The 15,699-nt window shown below is 40.8% G+C and overlaps 1 protein-coding gene across 3 annotated transcripts in view; it reads right to left on the bottom strand.

Annotated features, from left to right (window-relative positions):
- Window positions 1–4,023: 4,023 nt before the first annotated feature.
- Window positions 4,024–15,699, bottom strand: part of MET (MET proto-oncogene, receptor tyrosine kinase) — a 117,102-nt gene continuing 105,426 nt past the window's right edge. For 2 of the 3 annotated variants that reach the window (XM_015134737.3, XM_077994958.1), the window contains 3 exons: window positions 14,853–15,018; window positions 6,639–6,775; window positions 4,030–6,543 (listed from right to left, as the gene is read on the bottom strand). In XM_015134737.3, the coding sequence (XP_014990223.3) occupies window positions 6,333–6,543; window positions 6,639–6,775; window positions 14,853–15,018 (514 nt within the window). In that variant the 3' untranslated portion in view covers window positions 4,030–6,332. 3 annotated transcript variants of the gene reach the window in all.

Below are 15,699 nucleotides of genomic sequence, written 5' to 3'. Positions count from 1 at the left end.
ATGCATCCTAAATATGGCCATTTTCATCTCAGAATTGCTTCTCTAAGAGTACCTAGTTTTCCACCGGGTGTGGTGGCTCACACCTGTAATCCCAGCACTTTGGAAGGCTGAGGTGAGCGGATCACTTGAGGCCAGGAACTGGAGGTCGGCCTGGCCAACACGGATAAACCTCATCTGTATTGAAAATACAAAAATTAGCTGGGTGTGGTGATGCATGCCTGTTAATTCCCGCTACTTGGGAGGTTGAGGCAGGAGAATCACTTGAACCCAGGAGGTGGAGGTTGCAGTGAGCTGAGATCGCACCACTGCACTCCAGCCTGGATGACAGAGAGAGATTCCACCTCAAAAAAAAAAAAAAAAAAAAAAAAAAAAAAAGAGTAACTAGTTTTCAGAATGCTTGAACAGTTAGGGTTTAACTACCCAGGAGAATTGGACTTGAGCCCTGTTCTAAACTGGTCTATATGAGGAGCTAACTCTTTATTAAAATAATGAGAGTAATAATAAAGGAGTAGGAGCTATTTGAATATTTGGATGCTAATTTATATACACTAATAATTATAAATATGTTTGCTTATTTTAACCTACATGTTTTATTGATAAGAACAAAAATGCATTCATCAGAATAGCTCGGGAACATCAATGGAAGATAAAAGGGAGAAGACAGAAGTGTTTTCGGTTTCAAATGTTTGTTAAATATTTGCCTTGAAGCCAACATAGTACTAGTTGGATGACAAGATAGTAAGTCCTATTAATGATGGGCTTTTCATTACAGTAGATATGCTTTTGCAATTTTCCTAGATTTCTGCCCCGGGGTCACATAGTAAGTCAATAGTAGTTATAAACCTCTCAGCATTGTGATCAATATCTTTGGCTGACGTAATCTAGATCTCTGGAATAATTTACAGCAAAGGACAGTTTGGGCAACCATCCATTTTATTACCTTCAATTCACCAACTGAAATATTTCATTGGTTTATGACTGAAGTTCTTTCCAATTCTTTGATAGATAAGGAATTGAGATAGTCCTGAAAGAACCCCTCAAATATGAAAAAGAAAAACAGCAATAAGCATTTCTTCCTTTGGGGCATAACGTCTGCATACCTCTCTGTGTCTTGAAACTGTCTGAAGTGCTACAACAGTGAGTCATATGTGCCTGTGTAATTTGCTATGTGTGTCTAGTCATGTATTCCTTGTCTTCCGAACACATAGCACATAACTAAAACAACACTCTACTTAGTTTACGTTTTCTTCAACCTGAATGATCATTAACCATCTATTAACATTTGAGCAAAAATAAGGAACCATAATAATTTCTAGACACCAATACTGAAGACTATGGTCTTATTCTTGCACCTTCATGCAACATGCCTGTCATTTAGACAGAATGTTCTCTTCCATGTCTGTTGTGTATTCCAGGTCTAAAGGCTAAAACAGAACAAAGGAACCTGTCATAGGAGAAGTGATTAGAATGATAGTGGGGAGTGCAGAGAAAGAAGTGAGGGAGTTTCCTTGCCAGTGCCACTGTCTTGTCACCTTTCTCCTCTCTCACCCTCACTGTCGTATCAACGCTCAGGATGAGGCAGAATCATAGCTGTTTCTACTGTATATAAAGCAGGTGTGAGGTGAAGAATGGGGTAAGAAGTTGGCTGGGCATGGTGGCTCATGCCTAAAATCCCAGAACTTTGGGAGGCTGAGGCGGGCAGATCACCTGAGGTCAGGAGTTCAAGACCAGCCTGGCCAACATGGTGAAACCCCGTTTCTACTAAAAATACAAAAATTAGCTCACGTGGTGACGGACACCTCTAATCCCAGCTACTCAGGAGGCTGAGGCAGGAGAATCACTTGAACCCAGTAGGTGGAGGTTGCAGTGAGCAAAGATCATGCCACTGCACTCCAGCCAGGGCAACAGAGGGAGACTCTGTCTCAAAAAAAAAACAAAAAAACAAAAAAACAAAAAAAACCAAAAAAACAAAAAAAGCAACAAAACAAAACAAAACAACAACAACAACAAACTAAAACAAACAAAGACAAAAAGAATGGGGTAAGAATTTGGATTTAAACATCTGTAATGCCCCTCCTAGCCTCATTTCGCTTTAGCCAACTAAGGCTACCTATACATGGGCTTTTATTGTCTAAGACTTAAGATAATAATGATATTATGATAATTGAGCAACTATGGTGTGCCAGGTGCCTTTATACACTTTTTTTAAAGTTCTCAAACAACTTTGTGGGGGTAACCATGATTAACGTATTTGACAGATGAGAACACAGGTTTAGAGAAGTGCAATATATTGCCCAACCTGAGTCAGGGCTTGGTCTGTTGCCCAGGAGCCTGCACTTTGTATATGTTTAAACTGTGATGCCTCTTCAAGACAACTTACAAATCTAAGAAGTGAATAATTTTAATATTCATTAATTATGTAATTTTGTCTGTCTGTTTCATCAAATTCTTTGGGGTGAGAGGGACTGTTTATTTTTATATCCCCATTACCTAGCAGTGTCTGACATACATAGGTGCTTGATGAATATTCGTTGAGTTAAATAAAATACTAAGCAATTTCTTTTATATAATGCTAACTCATTTCCTGAACTAAATCAGGTAGATTAACAATGCCAGATGTCAGCATTCAAGCATTTGATGTATTTCTACATGTTATATATCCCTTCTCCCTATTTCTTTAAAGACGGAATCCACTGTGTAGGTCAGAGAGCAAAAATATAATTGATGCTTATATGGTGAAGCGAAAACCCTGTGATAATTAAAAATGCATAGCACCAAGCCAGACTTTATAAAGGTCTATCTTTCTATTTCTCTTTCCCTAGAAAAGTCTGGCTTCTCCATATCAGTGTTCTCCAAACATCATGGGAGCCACATAGGCAATAACTCTATCCATGGTAGTTTAAAGTAGGCTGGGTACGGTGGTTCACGCCTGTAATCCTAGCACTTTGGGGGGCTGAAGCAGGTGGATCACTTGAGTCCAGGAGTTTGAGACCAGCCTGGACAACATGGCGAAACCCTGTCTCTACAAAAAATACAAAAATCAGCTGGGCGTGATGGCGTGTGCCTGTAATTCCAGCTACTCAGGAGGCTGAGGCAGGAGAATGGCTTGAACCCAGGAGGTGGAGGTTGCAGTGAGCCAAGATCATGCCACTGCACTCCAGGCGGGGGAGTGGGGGGGAGTGGGGCAGAGTGGGACCCTGTCTCATAAATAAATAAATAAATAAATAAAGTGATGGGGAATAAGAAAATACTGTTTCGGTTCAGCAATTATTTGAGAATTTACTAAGTGCTGGATTCTAGAGATGTAAAGGTGACAGGTTCTTGTCCTTATGGGAGAGAGTTGGAATGAACTTCCTGTGGAAATGCATCTTTTGAGTAGGAGAGAGTTTGGCCGTGAGCGGGGATTGAATTATCTCCCAGTAAAGAATCAGTCTCCACTGTATTTTGTAGGCATTCTTTTAAATTGGGTTTTTAAAAAATTAGATTACCCCAAAGTGTCACACAATTCTTAGATGGCTGAAACTATCACCTTTGAATTCCCTTACCATTACAAGAATATACTTGGAGATGACCTGAAGGTAATTTCTTTGGTAACTGGGGGTAAAAGGGTGGGCACTTGTATAGACAAAGAGTAGTTTTGATGGGGCAAGAAGGCCTCTCTCTCCAACCCGCACCTAGGTATCTGTGTACCAACGGTGGGGCTGCTGCTCCATTTTTGTGTCTTCTAGTCTAAGGACACACCTTGCTGGAGAAGAGCACCATGATAAAACAGGAACCAGGTGCTCTAGCAGTTGAAAGATCGTCAGAAAAATGCAGGTAATCAGCAACTTAGACCAAACCCTTGGAAAGACAGAGACTTCCTGAGATTCGGGGATGCGTGTTGTTTTACTGCTTCTTCAGCATTCACTTGACTAAGGCTCTCCTATATGGATGAGCTCCATGCAGCCAGGTGAAATCAATCTTAGGCTTCCTCTATCATTATGCAAATGTAGGTAATCAAGCATGATTGGCAATAACCAACTATCAGTATACAAGATGTTGCATCACTTTATTTTAATTGCATGATTTATCAGAACAACAACTATTAACATACAAAGTACCATTCAGTTCAGCTGCAGGTATAGGCAGTGATAAGTATCTAATTCTTAGAAGAATCACTTACTCCCACAATCTGTCCAGACACATTAATCTAAGGACAAGTTTATAAATAGCAAACATGATTTTCACATTGCAGTGTTCTCAAGAATGTATATACAAGTGGGTAGTCCTGTTGATGGGATGTTTTCCCGAGTTCTTTCTGTTCTTGATGTGTTCATTCTCTTGACCCTGGTAGAGATAGTTCTTTCTTTCCACAGAGCAGATTTTCTTTTGTCATCCACCATTGACAATACTCTGTGAATTAGTATTACTTGTTACATTTATGAAATGGCAATATTTGGATTGTAATAGCTCTTCAGTACGATTCCTTGTGTCTTCTGGTAAGTCTCCGCGTTATCAGAGAGCTTTTAGTTATAATCACTTTCCTGCAACAACAGCCAAACTCAACCATTGAGTTTCAGTGTGACACACCCTCTTTGTAGCTTGTTGGGTTAACCCTTGGCTTCAAGTCCTGGTGATGTAATGAGGGTGGGGTGTATTGGCAATCAGTACATTTCCTTATCACAATTTACAGTCATTAAAAATCATGCTGTCATTAATCCCAGTCTGACATACCTTTTCTCAAATATTCACAGTGCAGTGTTTTTGTGGCCTAACAAAATTTTTCTCATGTCATTAAAAATAAACATTTTTATAAAAATATAACACTTTAAATGTTTACATTGACAAAAACAGTTAGAGTAACCTACACCACATGCACTATACAGTAGTAAGCACAAAATTCCACAGAATGAAACATCACAAAGTCCTGCTCAGGGTGGCTATTCCATCCAGGTGAAATAGCTGGGATTTTCAATTGCCTTTTTCATTTGTTTGTTTCTAAAGTATGTTTTGCTTAACACAAAACACACGCTAATGCAAAATAAAACTCCCCAAAAGTTTTGTTTCCAATTGCTTGTGAGGTGGGAAGCTGACACCGAGACAGAGGCTAATCTTTTCAATCCATCCACCCTTTCTTTGCTCTACCTATGAGCTGTGATTGGAACCAATGAACCTTTTAGTAAGATGTATCCTGCTTTACAAACATGCTGACTTACCTTTAAAAATATTTATCAACAAATTACTTGTCTTATTTTGAGTCGTCATTTAAAAAAATACACACAAAACATCTACATGTTCACATTCATTAGATCAGAGTAGCATCATTCTCGAACAGTGGGTTTTTATATGACAACTAAATATTTCATGATGACTAAATTATTTCATACAAATCTTCTCAATGTCATCTATGTACAATACATCCTGTTCATTTATAAGCACATTTTGTGTGATGCTATTTTGAAACTTTGACTGTATTGCCTATAAATATTCTTCCAACCAAAGGAATGTCTATACAAAAATTTAAAAGGGCTGGGTGCAGTGGCTCATGCCTGTAATCCTAGCACTTTGGGAGGCTGAGGTGGGTGGATTTCTTGAGTCCAGGAGTTTGAAACCAGCCTTGGCAACATGGCAAAATCCCGTCTCTACAAAAAATACAAATATTAGCCGGGGATGGTGGTGTGTGCCTGTAGTCCCAGCTATTTGGGAGGCTTGAGTCTGGGAGGTGGAGGTTGCAGTGTGCTATGATCATGCCACTGCACTCCAGCCCCGGCAACAGAGCGAGACCTTGTCTCGAAAACCAAACAAACAAAAATTTAAAAGGGAATGTTTATCTAATGGGTGAATGACACCATCAGTAATGAAAAATGTTATTGACCATACAACACACAAAAGTTTTTTGAAACAGTAGAATTCTAAATGAGTGGCCTGTTCTGGGGCTGCCACGCCTGTTCTGAACATTGCTATCTCTTCTGAGTTTTCTGTGATCGAGAAGCCCTCAAAATTCACTGCTTCAGATTCCTGTATGAAGTCAAGTGGCACCTGATTTTTAAAGAATTCAACCCAGAATTCAAGTTTTGGGACTCCAATATGACAGGAGTGTTGTCACGGCTGCGGGCCGTTGGTCGGTGGCCTGTGGGACCAAGCCTCTGGTTCTGATGCTCTGTCAGATAAGAAATTCCTTAGAATCCAGTAATTTAAATAACAATGCAAGTCCTATAATAGTGCAATTTTGGCAAGAGCAAAGAATATCGATGGCCTTTTAAAGGTCAGGCAGTGAAAAAACCATTGGACAAAGTGTGGACTGTTGCTTTGACATATTACTAGCGCTATGATGTCTCCCAGAAGGAGGCTGGTCATGTGTCCACCTCGTCATCAGCGTTATCTTCTGATGACAACAGAGAAGGATATGGAGCGACACATTTTACGTTCACATAAGTAGCGTTTACATGGACGTAGTGCTCCCCAATGAAAGTAGAGAAGATCGCTGATATCCGGGACACCAGTTCAGAAAAGGATGGGCGCATTTCTGCTTTAGGGTGCCAGCATTTTAGCATTACTTCATATCTGTTTCAAAAAGAAAGAAATGCAGTAAGAGACCCTTTGAAGGCAGGCATTTCTGTAAAAGTAAAGAATGTAAGAGGTACAGAAAGACTACTTACAAGGGGTCTGGGCAGTATTCGGGTTGTAGGAGCCTTCTCCCTTGCAACAAGTAAACAGTTATATCAAAGGTGTTCACGTCAGGATAGGGTGGGGCTCCTCTTGTCATGAGCTCCCAGAGGAGCACACCAAAGGACCACTAGTAAAACAAGAAACAGGACAGTCCAGGTGAGAGATGTGACCATAGAAATACGAAAGGAAATCAGGAGGTCTTGGTAACTAAACTTGGCTTTACATACTCAATATGGTTTCTGTTTTGGGCAACAATTTTCTTAAAGGCAATTATTAAGTTATACATTTCATGACTTGTTTAAACAGGTAAGGTTTAGAGTTTTCAAAAAGAATATCTGAAGTCCACATGATGATGAAGATTCCATCTGTAGTTAGCAGAATACCTCTTCCAAATTCTGTCCTGCAGTTTCAAAGCACTAACATGTTTCTATCCTTTTCTTTTCTGATAGCTTCGCTACAATTGTACATTACTTGTAAAAGAAGAAGAAAGCCTCCCAAAATTTAAATTTGTGTGGTTTCAAAATGAACATAAGTACTCTTTAAGAAATGTAACCACATTGAAAGGTTAATATTAAAAGGGAAGATCTAAATCTGCATAAGTAAAAATCCATATTAAAAATCAGAAATGATAAAACTGCAGGCAACAAGTCTCTCTATTGAAAATTAATTTCAATAAAACTGTCACATGAAAATGTTAAAGTACTAGATTCTTATAAAATAGCCATATCAGTACTATATAGGAAGATCACAGGGACACGGAGAGGTTAAATGACTTGCTAAAATTCCCCAATACATCTGAATCCACAATGGGATAAACATTTAAGAGTTCCTGACCCTTAGGTCTTGTTTGGTCTACTGAACTTCACTAAACATGCAATTTCTTGATTTAAAACACTGTGCTCAGGATACACCAGGTCATACATATTATCTCCCCCGGACATGTGCCCACGCAAGAATGACACTAGGAGAGTCAGCATGGCCTGAGGCTGCCCCTGTGGAGAGCACCTGGGGGACAGTTCTTGCCCAGCAACACTTCCAGGCCACTCTAAGAGTAGGAAGCATAAGGAGGAAGAAATGAAGGAAGCTTGGAGCAGAAGGAAAATCCACACCAGACAGCTGGAGTAGGAAAACATAAAACTGAGAGGCAAGTGTAGCTTGTAGTACCCAGCACGAAGGAGAATAAAGCCTGCCTTTGAACACTGCAACTGAAAGAAAGAAATGAGGTAGATGCTGTAATTGCTGATACGAATTTCCACTAATGACCTCTTTGCCCAAGTGCAAGAACCCTTGAAGGCTGCTGACTGCCTTGATCTCAACAGAAAACTCAAACCCCTTGCCAGAAGGGAGCTACGGGACTTTGCTGTCTAATTCAGCTTTGCAAAACAGAAGTTTTCAAAGCCTGAAAATCTTAGTAATCACTTCTGACAACATCATCGTGTTAACTTTCAAGTCCCAGAATATGCACTAATATTTAAAATCAATTTAACAAGTATCAATTGACCCTTGATCACAGACGAGTAGGGTACTGTTCACGTTACTAGATAGGTCCCAGGGCTGAATGAACAGGGTTAACAGAATTGTGCAGGTAACTGTCACACAGGACAATAAGATAATGGCTGTAACATAGAGCAGTAACATCAAAGAGGTACAAAGGTTGCCAAAAGTCAAAGAGATAATAGTAGGGTACTGAGAAAGGCTGCAGGAAAATAGTGACAGTAAGGTGGGTCTTGAGGAACAGGGAGACTTTATTTTACAGGTGCAGGTAATACGAGGGCAGAGAGACAGTTTTGGAGGGAGGGGGTGGGGCCAGTTGTAAGAGTACACATGTGTTCTTTCTTTCTTTTTCTTTTTTTTTTTTTTTGAGATGGAGTTTTGCTCTTTTGCCCAGGCTGGAGTGAAGTGGTGCAATCTTGGTGCACTGCAACCTCTTCCTCCCGGGTTCAAGCGACTCTCCTGCCTCAGCCTCCTGAGTAGCTGGGATTATAGGAGCCCACCACCATGCCCGGCTAATTTTTGTATTTTTAGTAGAGAAGGGGTTTTGCCATATTGGCCAGGCTGGTCTCGAACTCCTGACCTCAGGTGATCCACCCTCCTCTGCCTCCCAAAGTGCTAGGATTACAGGCATGAGCCACCATGCCTGGCTGCATATGTGTTCTTATTAAACCATAAGTATAGTAGTTCGTGTTGCTTGACATGTTGGAGTAGGGGAAGAGATTAGGAACCCAGAAGATTGAAATGGGTCTGTGCTGTGGAGGTTTTTAAATGTTCAAAGTGGGTTAGGCAGGGCAGGACAAGGTGGTTCACGTCCGTAATCCCAGCACTAATGCATGCCGAGCTTAATACCTAGGGGATGGGTTGACAGGTGCAGCAAACCACCATGGCACACGTTTACCTATGTAACAGATCTGCACATCTTGCACATGTACCCTGGAACTTAAAATAAAATAAAAATGGTTCAGATGGTAAATTTTATATATTTTTTTGCCACAATAAAAAAGGAATGAATTACTGATACATTGCTACTACTGATACAACAACATGGATGGCTTTCAAATGTAATATGCGAAGTAAAAGGAGACAGACTCATAAGACTACTGACTGCATGATTCCATTTATATGACATTTTAGAAAAAGTAAAACTCTAGAGACAAAATAAATCTGATTTTCTGATTTCCAGGTCCTGGGAATAGGGTAGAGGTTGACTACAAAGGAGCATAAGGAAATTTTCTGGGATGATGAAACCGTTCTATGTCCTGATAGTTGGAGTGGTGGTTACACAACTGCATGCATTTGTCAAAACTTGAAGAACTGAACACTAAAAAGAATGATGAGTGGGTAGATTACACAATGGTGATGCCATTAATCGAAGCCAGGAGGTGAGAAATTGAGGGTTTGGCAGGAAAGAATTTGATTTTGAACGTGGTAAATTTGTGACATTGATGATGACATCCAGGTAGAGAGAATCAAAGGTGGTTATTGATGGGACTGGTTCCAATTGTTGGTGGAGGATGTCCAGGGAGACAGCTACATCTGAGAGAAGGAAGAGAGAAGGAAGAGAAGCCATTGAGGATAAAGAAAACAACCTAGAAGCAGGAGGAACACCAGAAGGCTCGGTGTCCCAGAAACCAAAGGAAGAGGAAATTTCAAGAAAAATGAGCATTACGATAATGTTAAATGCTTCAGAAAGATGAGGCAGATAAGAGCTGAGAACAAGGAAGTCAATACACAGTTTAATGGAAGAACTTGTATTAAGTGTGAAACAATGTGTAATACAATTGCAACACCCATTGCAAAAGGGATCAGAGGAGGGTGTGAGTGATTTCAAGTGTAGTGACACTCCGATTTTGTTTGAATGGACTTAAAGAGAATTCAGACTTTAGCCAAACTCCATTTTGGCATTTTCTAGAAAGAAAACCCAATCTACAAGCAGGCAAGTTTTTGGTCATAGGTTTCAACATACACACAGCTCATTACATGTTTTTGGAAATGTTCCATGTCAACATTCAAGATTCTGCTGTCCTGGAAGTAAAACACTGTGCAAATTTATCCACGCAGTCAGTAACCATTTCCCAAAGCAGCATTACGTACAGATTATTTAGCTTCAGCCTTTATGTAGCACAACATAGTGTCTTTCAATGACAGCGAGAGAGAAATAGCACCATCCTATCTACAGAAACCTACGTAAATTTCCAGTCAAGTATCTGAGTGACTGTGGCTATGGGGGAAGCCTTGGCCTCTTGCTGTCTGTGTGTGTTTGTTGGGGAGGTGGCGGTATTGTTGTGTGTATGTGGCTGTCAAGAAGCTTAGAATCCCAACACTTGCCGTAAACATCCAAAATTTCATCAAGCTCTTTTATATAAATCAGCTTTTTTGAGGTATAATTTATAGATCACAAAATTCACCAATTTTAAGTGATTGGTGATGTTTAGTAAATTAAAGTGATTAAATGATGTTTAGTAAATTTATATAGATGTGCAGCTATCATATCATCACAGTCCAGTTTTAGGTCATCTCAACATACCAGAAAATTCTCTCATGCCCATTTGTGGTTTATCTTCACTCCTTCTCTTGGCCCCAAGCAACCACTGATTTGTTTTCTGACTCTATAGTTCTGCCTCTTTCTAGAAATTTCATATAAATGGAACCATTCAACATGTAATTTAGGAACCCAGAAGATTGAAATGGGTCTGTGCTGTAATTTTTTTATCTGCCTTTTTTCACTTAACAATGTTTCTGAGGTTTATCATACTGTAGTAGGCATCAGTAATTCCTTTATGTTGATGAATGGTTTAGTCCACTGTATGGACACAACACATTTTGTTTATCCATTCACCAGTTGATGGACATTAAGATTGCTTCTGGCTTTTGGCTATTATGAAGAGAACTACTGTGATCATTCATGTACAAATCTTTATGTAGGCATATGTTTCATTTCATGTGTTCATGAGCTAGCTATTCATACATCTCTTTGGTAAAATGTCTATTCAAATCTTTTGCTTACTTAAAAAAATTGAGTAATTTTGCCTTTGCTATGGTTTGAATGTGTCTCCCAAAGTTCATGTGTTGGACACTTAATCCCCTCCCAATGCAACAGTGTTCAGAGGAGGGACCTTTAAGAGGGAATTAGGTCATGAGGCTCTACTCTCATGAGTGGATTAATGTCATTATCTTGGGAGTTACTTCATTATTGTGGAAGGGGGTTTGTTGTAATAGAGAGTCTGGTCACCTCTTGCTCTCTCTTGCACTCTCTCACACCCGTGTGATGCCTTCCACCATGTTATGACACAGCAAGAAGACCCTCAGTAGATGTGCCCCCCTTGATCTTAGACTTCCTGGCCTCCAGAACTGTGAGCCAAATACATTTCTGTTCATTATAAATCACCCAATTTGTGGTGTTGTGTTATAGCAGCACAAAACAGATTAAGACAGTCTTACTGAGTTGTAAGGGTTGGCTCGGGCTCTTAATGGCAGACTAACACTCAAGTCTGAATGAACAGCATGTTCTTGGAGGATGGGTTAATTCTCCCTATCTTTTGCCTTTACCTGCCACTGTCACTAACATGTCCCCAGTCTCCCTCTCTAGCATCCACTTCTTTCATCTCTTTCAGAATCTTTCAGGATCAAAATACCAGGCATTAAGCTCTACCCTGCACTATCACTTTCCCTTATCAGTCTCATGCATGCTGAAGTCCTGGTCCTCCATCATGACCTGTGACCTACTTACTTATGGAAAACAAACCCCCAGTCACCTCAACTTATTCTCTAATAGTTCCCCTACCTCCTCACAGGAACTGAAACTCAGCTTTCACTTGAAGCCACAATTTCTTTGAAACTCTTGCCAATAGGGGCCACACCTGTCCCTCTTGCTGATTCACAGAGAGGTGGATGAGATGACTTCTTGCTTCCCATGTCACACTCAGATCTCTATCCCACCATCTCTCAAAAGCTACCAACCCTTTCTCTTCAAGTGCATGTCCCCCGTGAACATTATTTTCTGACTACCTTGTTTGCACATTTTTCTTTTTTAGTTGCTATCCTCAAGGACTGAAACATCAAATGTTTCTCTACCTCCAGACATCACAGTCCTCCGACTTACAACATGTGAATAGAATAAGTGTACTCTCCAGTCCGTTCAACACCTGGGCTCCTCAGCACGCTCTAGACTGCCAAAGCACTCAAGTTACTCAGCTTCCAAGACCCTTCTGGTGTACTGAGTAGCAGTTGGCTCTGTTGAGCATCCAATTTCTCCTTGAAAATTTCTCTTCCTCTGACTTTCACGGTGGTCTCTGCTCCTGGGTCCCTTACCTCACTGCTTTTCTCTTTCACTTTGTATACGTAGGTTCTATTGAATAATTGCTTTTGGACTCTCAAAAGCATATTCCCAGCCTTGACCCCTGCTATGGACTGAATTGTGTTCCCCGGAAATTCATATGTTGAAGTTCTAAGCCACAGTGTGACAATGTTTAACGATGGGGTCGTTTAGAGGTAATTCAGTTTAGATAAGGTCATGAGGGTGGGCCTTCATGCTGGGATTCGTGCCCTTTTAAGAAGAGATACTAGAGAGCTGGCTCTCATTCTTTTCCTTTCAAGTCGTCTTAGAGAATGATTGGTATGGTTTGGATTTGTGTCCCCATTCAAATCTCATGTTGAATTTTAATCCCCAGTGTGGGAGCTGAGGCCTGGTGGGAGGTGACTGCATCATGGAGGTAGATTTCTCCCTTTAGTGCTGTTCTCACGATAAAGTTCTAAGGAGATCTGGTTATTTAAAAGTGTGTGGCACCTCTCCCCTTGGTGAGACCTTGTCCCCATCTTGGTCCTGCTCCTGCCATGTAAGATGCCTGCTCCCGCTTTGCCTTCTGCCATGGGTAAAAAGTTCCCTGAGACTTCCTCTCAGTGCTGGGATATTGCCAGGTGGGACTGTGAGAAGAGGGCCACCATCTTCCATTCCCCAGAATGGCAGATCTACCAACAACTTGCACCATGTGCCTGGAAAAGCTGCAGGCACTCAATGCCAGCCGATGAAAGCAGCCATGGGGCTGAGCCCTGCAGAGCCACAGGGGCAGAGCTGCCCAAGGCCTTGGGAGCCCATCCCTTGCATTGGTGTGCCCTGGATATGAGACATAGAGTCAAAAAAATTATTTTGGAGCTTTAAGATTTAATAACTGCCTTGCTGGGTTTCAGACTTGCATATTTTGGCCAATTTCTCCCATTTGGAATGGGAGCATTCGCCCACTGCCTGTACCCTCATTGTATCTTGGAAGCAACTAACTTGTTTTTGATTTTACAGGCTCATAGGCAGAAGGGACTTGCCTTGTCTCAGATGAGACTTTAGACTTGGACTTTTTAGCTGATGCTGGAATGAATGAAGACTTTGGGGGACTGTTGGGAAGGAATGAATGTGTTTTGAAATGTGAGAAGGACGTGAAATTTGGGAGGAACCAGGGCGGAATGATATGGTTTGACTCTGTGTTCCCACCAAACTCTCATGTTAAATTGTAATCCCCGATGCTGAGGCAGGGATGTGGTTGGAGGTGACTGGATCATGGGGGCAGATTTCTTCCTTTGCTGCTGTTCTTGTGATAGAGTTCTCAGGAGATCTGGTTGTTTAAAAGTGCGTGGCACCTCCCCCAGCCTTGTTGGTCCTGCTCCTGCCGTGTAAAATGCCTGCTCCTAGTTTGCCTTCTGCTATAAGTAAAAGCTCCCTGAGGCCTCCCCAGCCATGCTTCCTGTAGAGTCTGCAAAACTGTGAGCCAATTAAATCTCTTTTTATAAGTTACCCAGGCTCAGTATTTCTTTATAGCAGTGCGAGAACAGACTAATACAATGATGAAAGATTGCAGTCTAGTCTGACTACAGTTTTGTTTCCACATTACCGGAGAATAAATTCCATACTCTCTAGTTCGGTTTTCAAGGAACTCTATGACCTAGTATATTTTTCTCAGTTTATTCTCATAACTTCCCTCTGTGTTTTCTGTTCTTGCCAAATAATCAACTAAGTATTGTTTTCTTAGAACTTTACAGGTGCTTATACTTTCCTGCTCTTCTGCCACACGTGGATTGGAATTTCCATTGCCCGGCTGCCCAATTCCAAACCTGCTATCCTTTAACCCAATTCAAATGCCACTTCTCCTTAGGGTGAAAGGGGAATGTGGTGAATCTGGCTGCCCAGGTGAGTATTTCTCACAGCCTCAGCACTCAGGTGCATGCCTTTTGAGGGCTGGTTCTGTGCAAGAAGGATGGCCTTTGTAGATAAGGAAAGTCACTTTACTAGCTAGGCCCAGGGATCATGCCCTCACTGCTAGACTGCCTCAGTTACAGCTTCCAGACTTCTTGATGTGGAATTCTTGCTCGCCTGGGGCTATGAGAATCAGGGCTCATTCCAGGCCACCTGTGTCACAGTCATTGTTGACCATCTCATCTCTTCCCTTCAGAGCCAAAGTTCTTGGCCGAAAGGGTTCATGCCTGGTTCAGCTCTGGGCTTCCTAATGAGCCAATACGTTGCCCCACTCAACAAATATTTTGAATAAATGAGTGAATTTATGAAAATATACAATGTGTACATATCAGACAAGTTCATTTTTACATATGAAGAAAACTGGAATTGGTGGTGTTGAATATTTTTTTAAATTAAGTAGTGATAAAATTTCAAAAAAAGTTGGATATGAAAGTAAAAGAGGAGAAAGTCAGAGAAACCAATACATTACCACATCTGACTTGGTGGTAAACTTTTGAGTTTGCAGACTTTCCAAAGCCATCCACTTCACTGGCAGCTTTGCACCTGTTTTGTTGTGCACACTATAGTATTCTTTATCATACATGTCTCTGGCAAGACCAAAATCAGCAACCTTGACTGTGAATTTTTCATCCAGCCTACAGAAAGGACAAAAATTATTACCCGTGGTTGAAACAGAATAATTTACAATGATGCTGAATATCTACAGATTAAACAAGCGGCTTCAGTATTTGAAATCCGTAACTTCTGAAGGAAATACTTCATCTAGCCTCTATTGACTAACACTAAATTACAACAGAATTCTTGAATAAAAATGCTTGACATTGACATTGCCAGTTCAACAGGCTGAGGAAAGAGATCATGAATTGTATGGCGTGAGAAAGTCCTTTTTGCTTTAATGTAGATCTGCAGTAGTAAGTTTGTCTCCCCTCTGGGTTTACTTTGGTTGCTAAAGGGAGTACGCCAATTGACTACCCAAGCAATCACCAGTCTTCACTTGTCAACTTATTAGCGATACTCAATTTTATGGGAGAGCATGACAGGGGACTGATACTTTACTTTTTCATTCTTAAATGAGCTAGGTTAGCACACAAAACTCATATATCCCACCACTGAGGTAACAGAGAACTAGGATACACAGTGAAGCATCTAAGAAAAACAGCAAAGTTCAACAAAAATCAATTTCCGCTATCTGGAGTTATGCATCCTCTGTTTAAGCTGGCTTTTATGTTGTTACATTGACCAAAACCAAGGTAGGAAATTAATAGCACAGCTCTTTCATTCACACATACCATAAGTCATGAATCAGTGCTATGCAA

The sequence above is a fragment of the Macaca mulatta genome, chromosome 3 (assembly GCF_049350105.2).
Source record: "Macaca mulatta isolate MMU2019108-1 chromosome 3, T2T-MMU8v2.0, whole genome shotgun sequence".
Classification (NCBI taxonomy): Eukaryota; Metazoa; Chordata; class Mammalia; order Primates; family Cercopithecidae; genus Macaca; species Macaca mulatta.
Note: the sequence above shows the minus strand (reverse complement) of the source record. Positions and strands in the feature narration are given on the sequence as shown.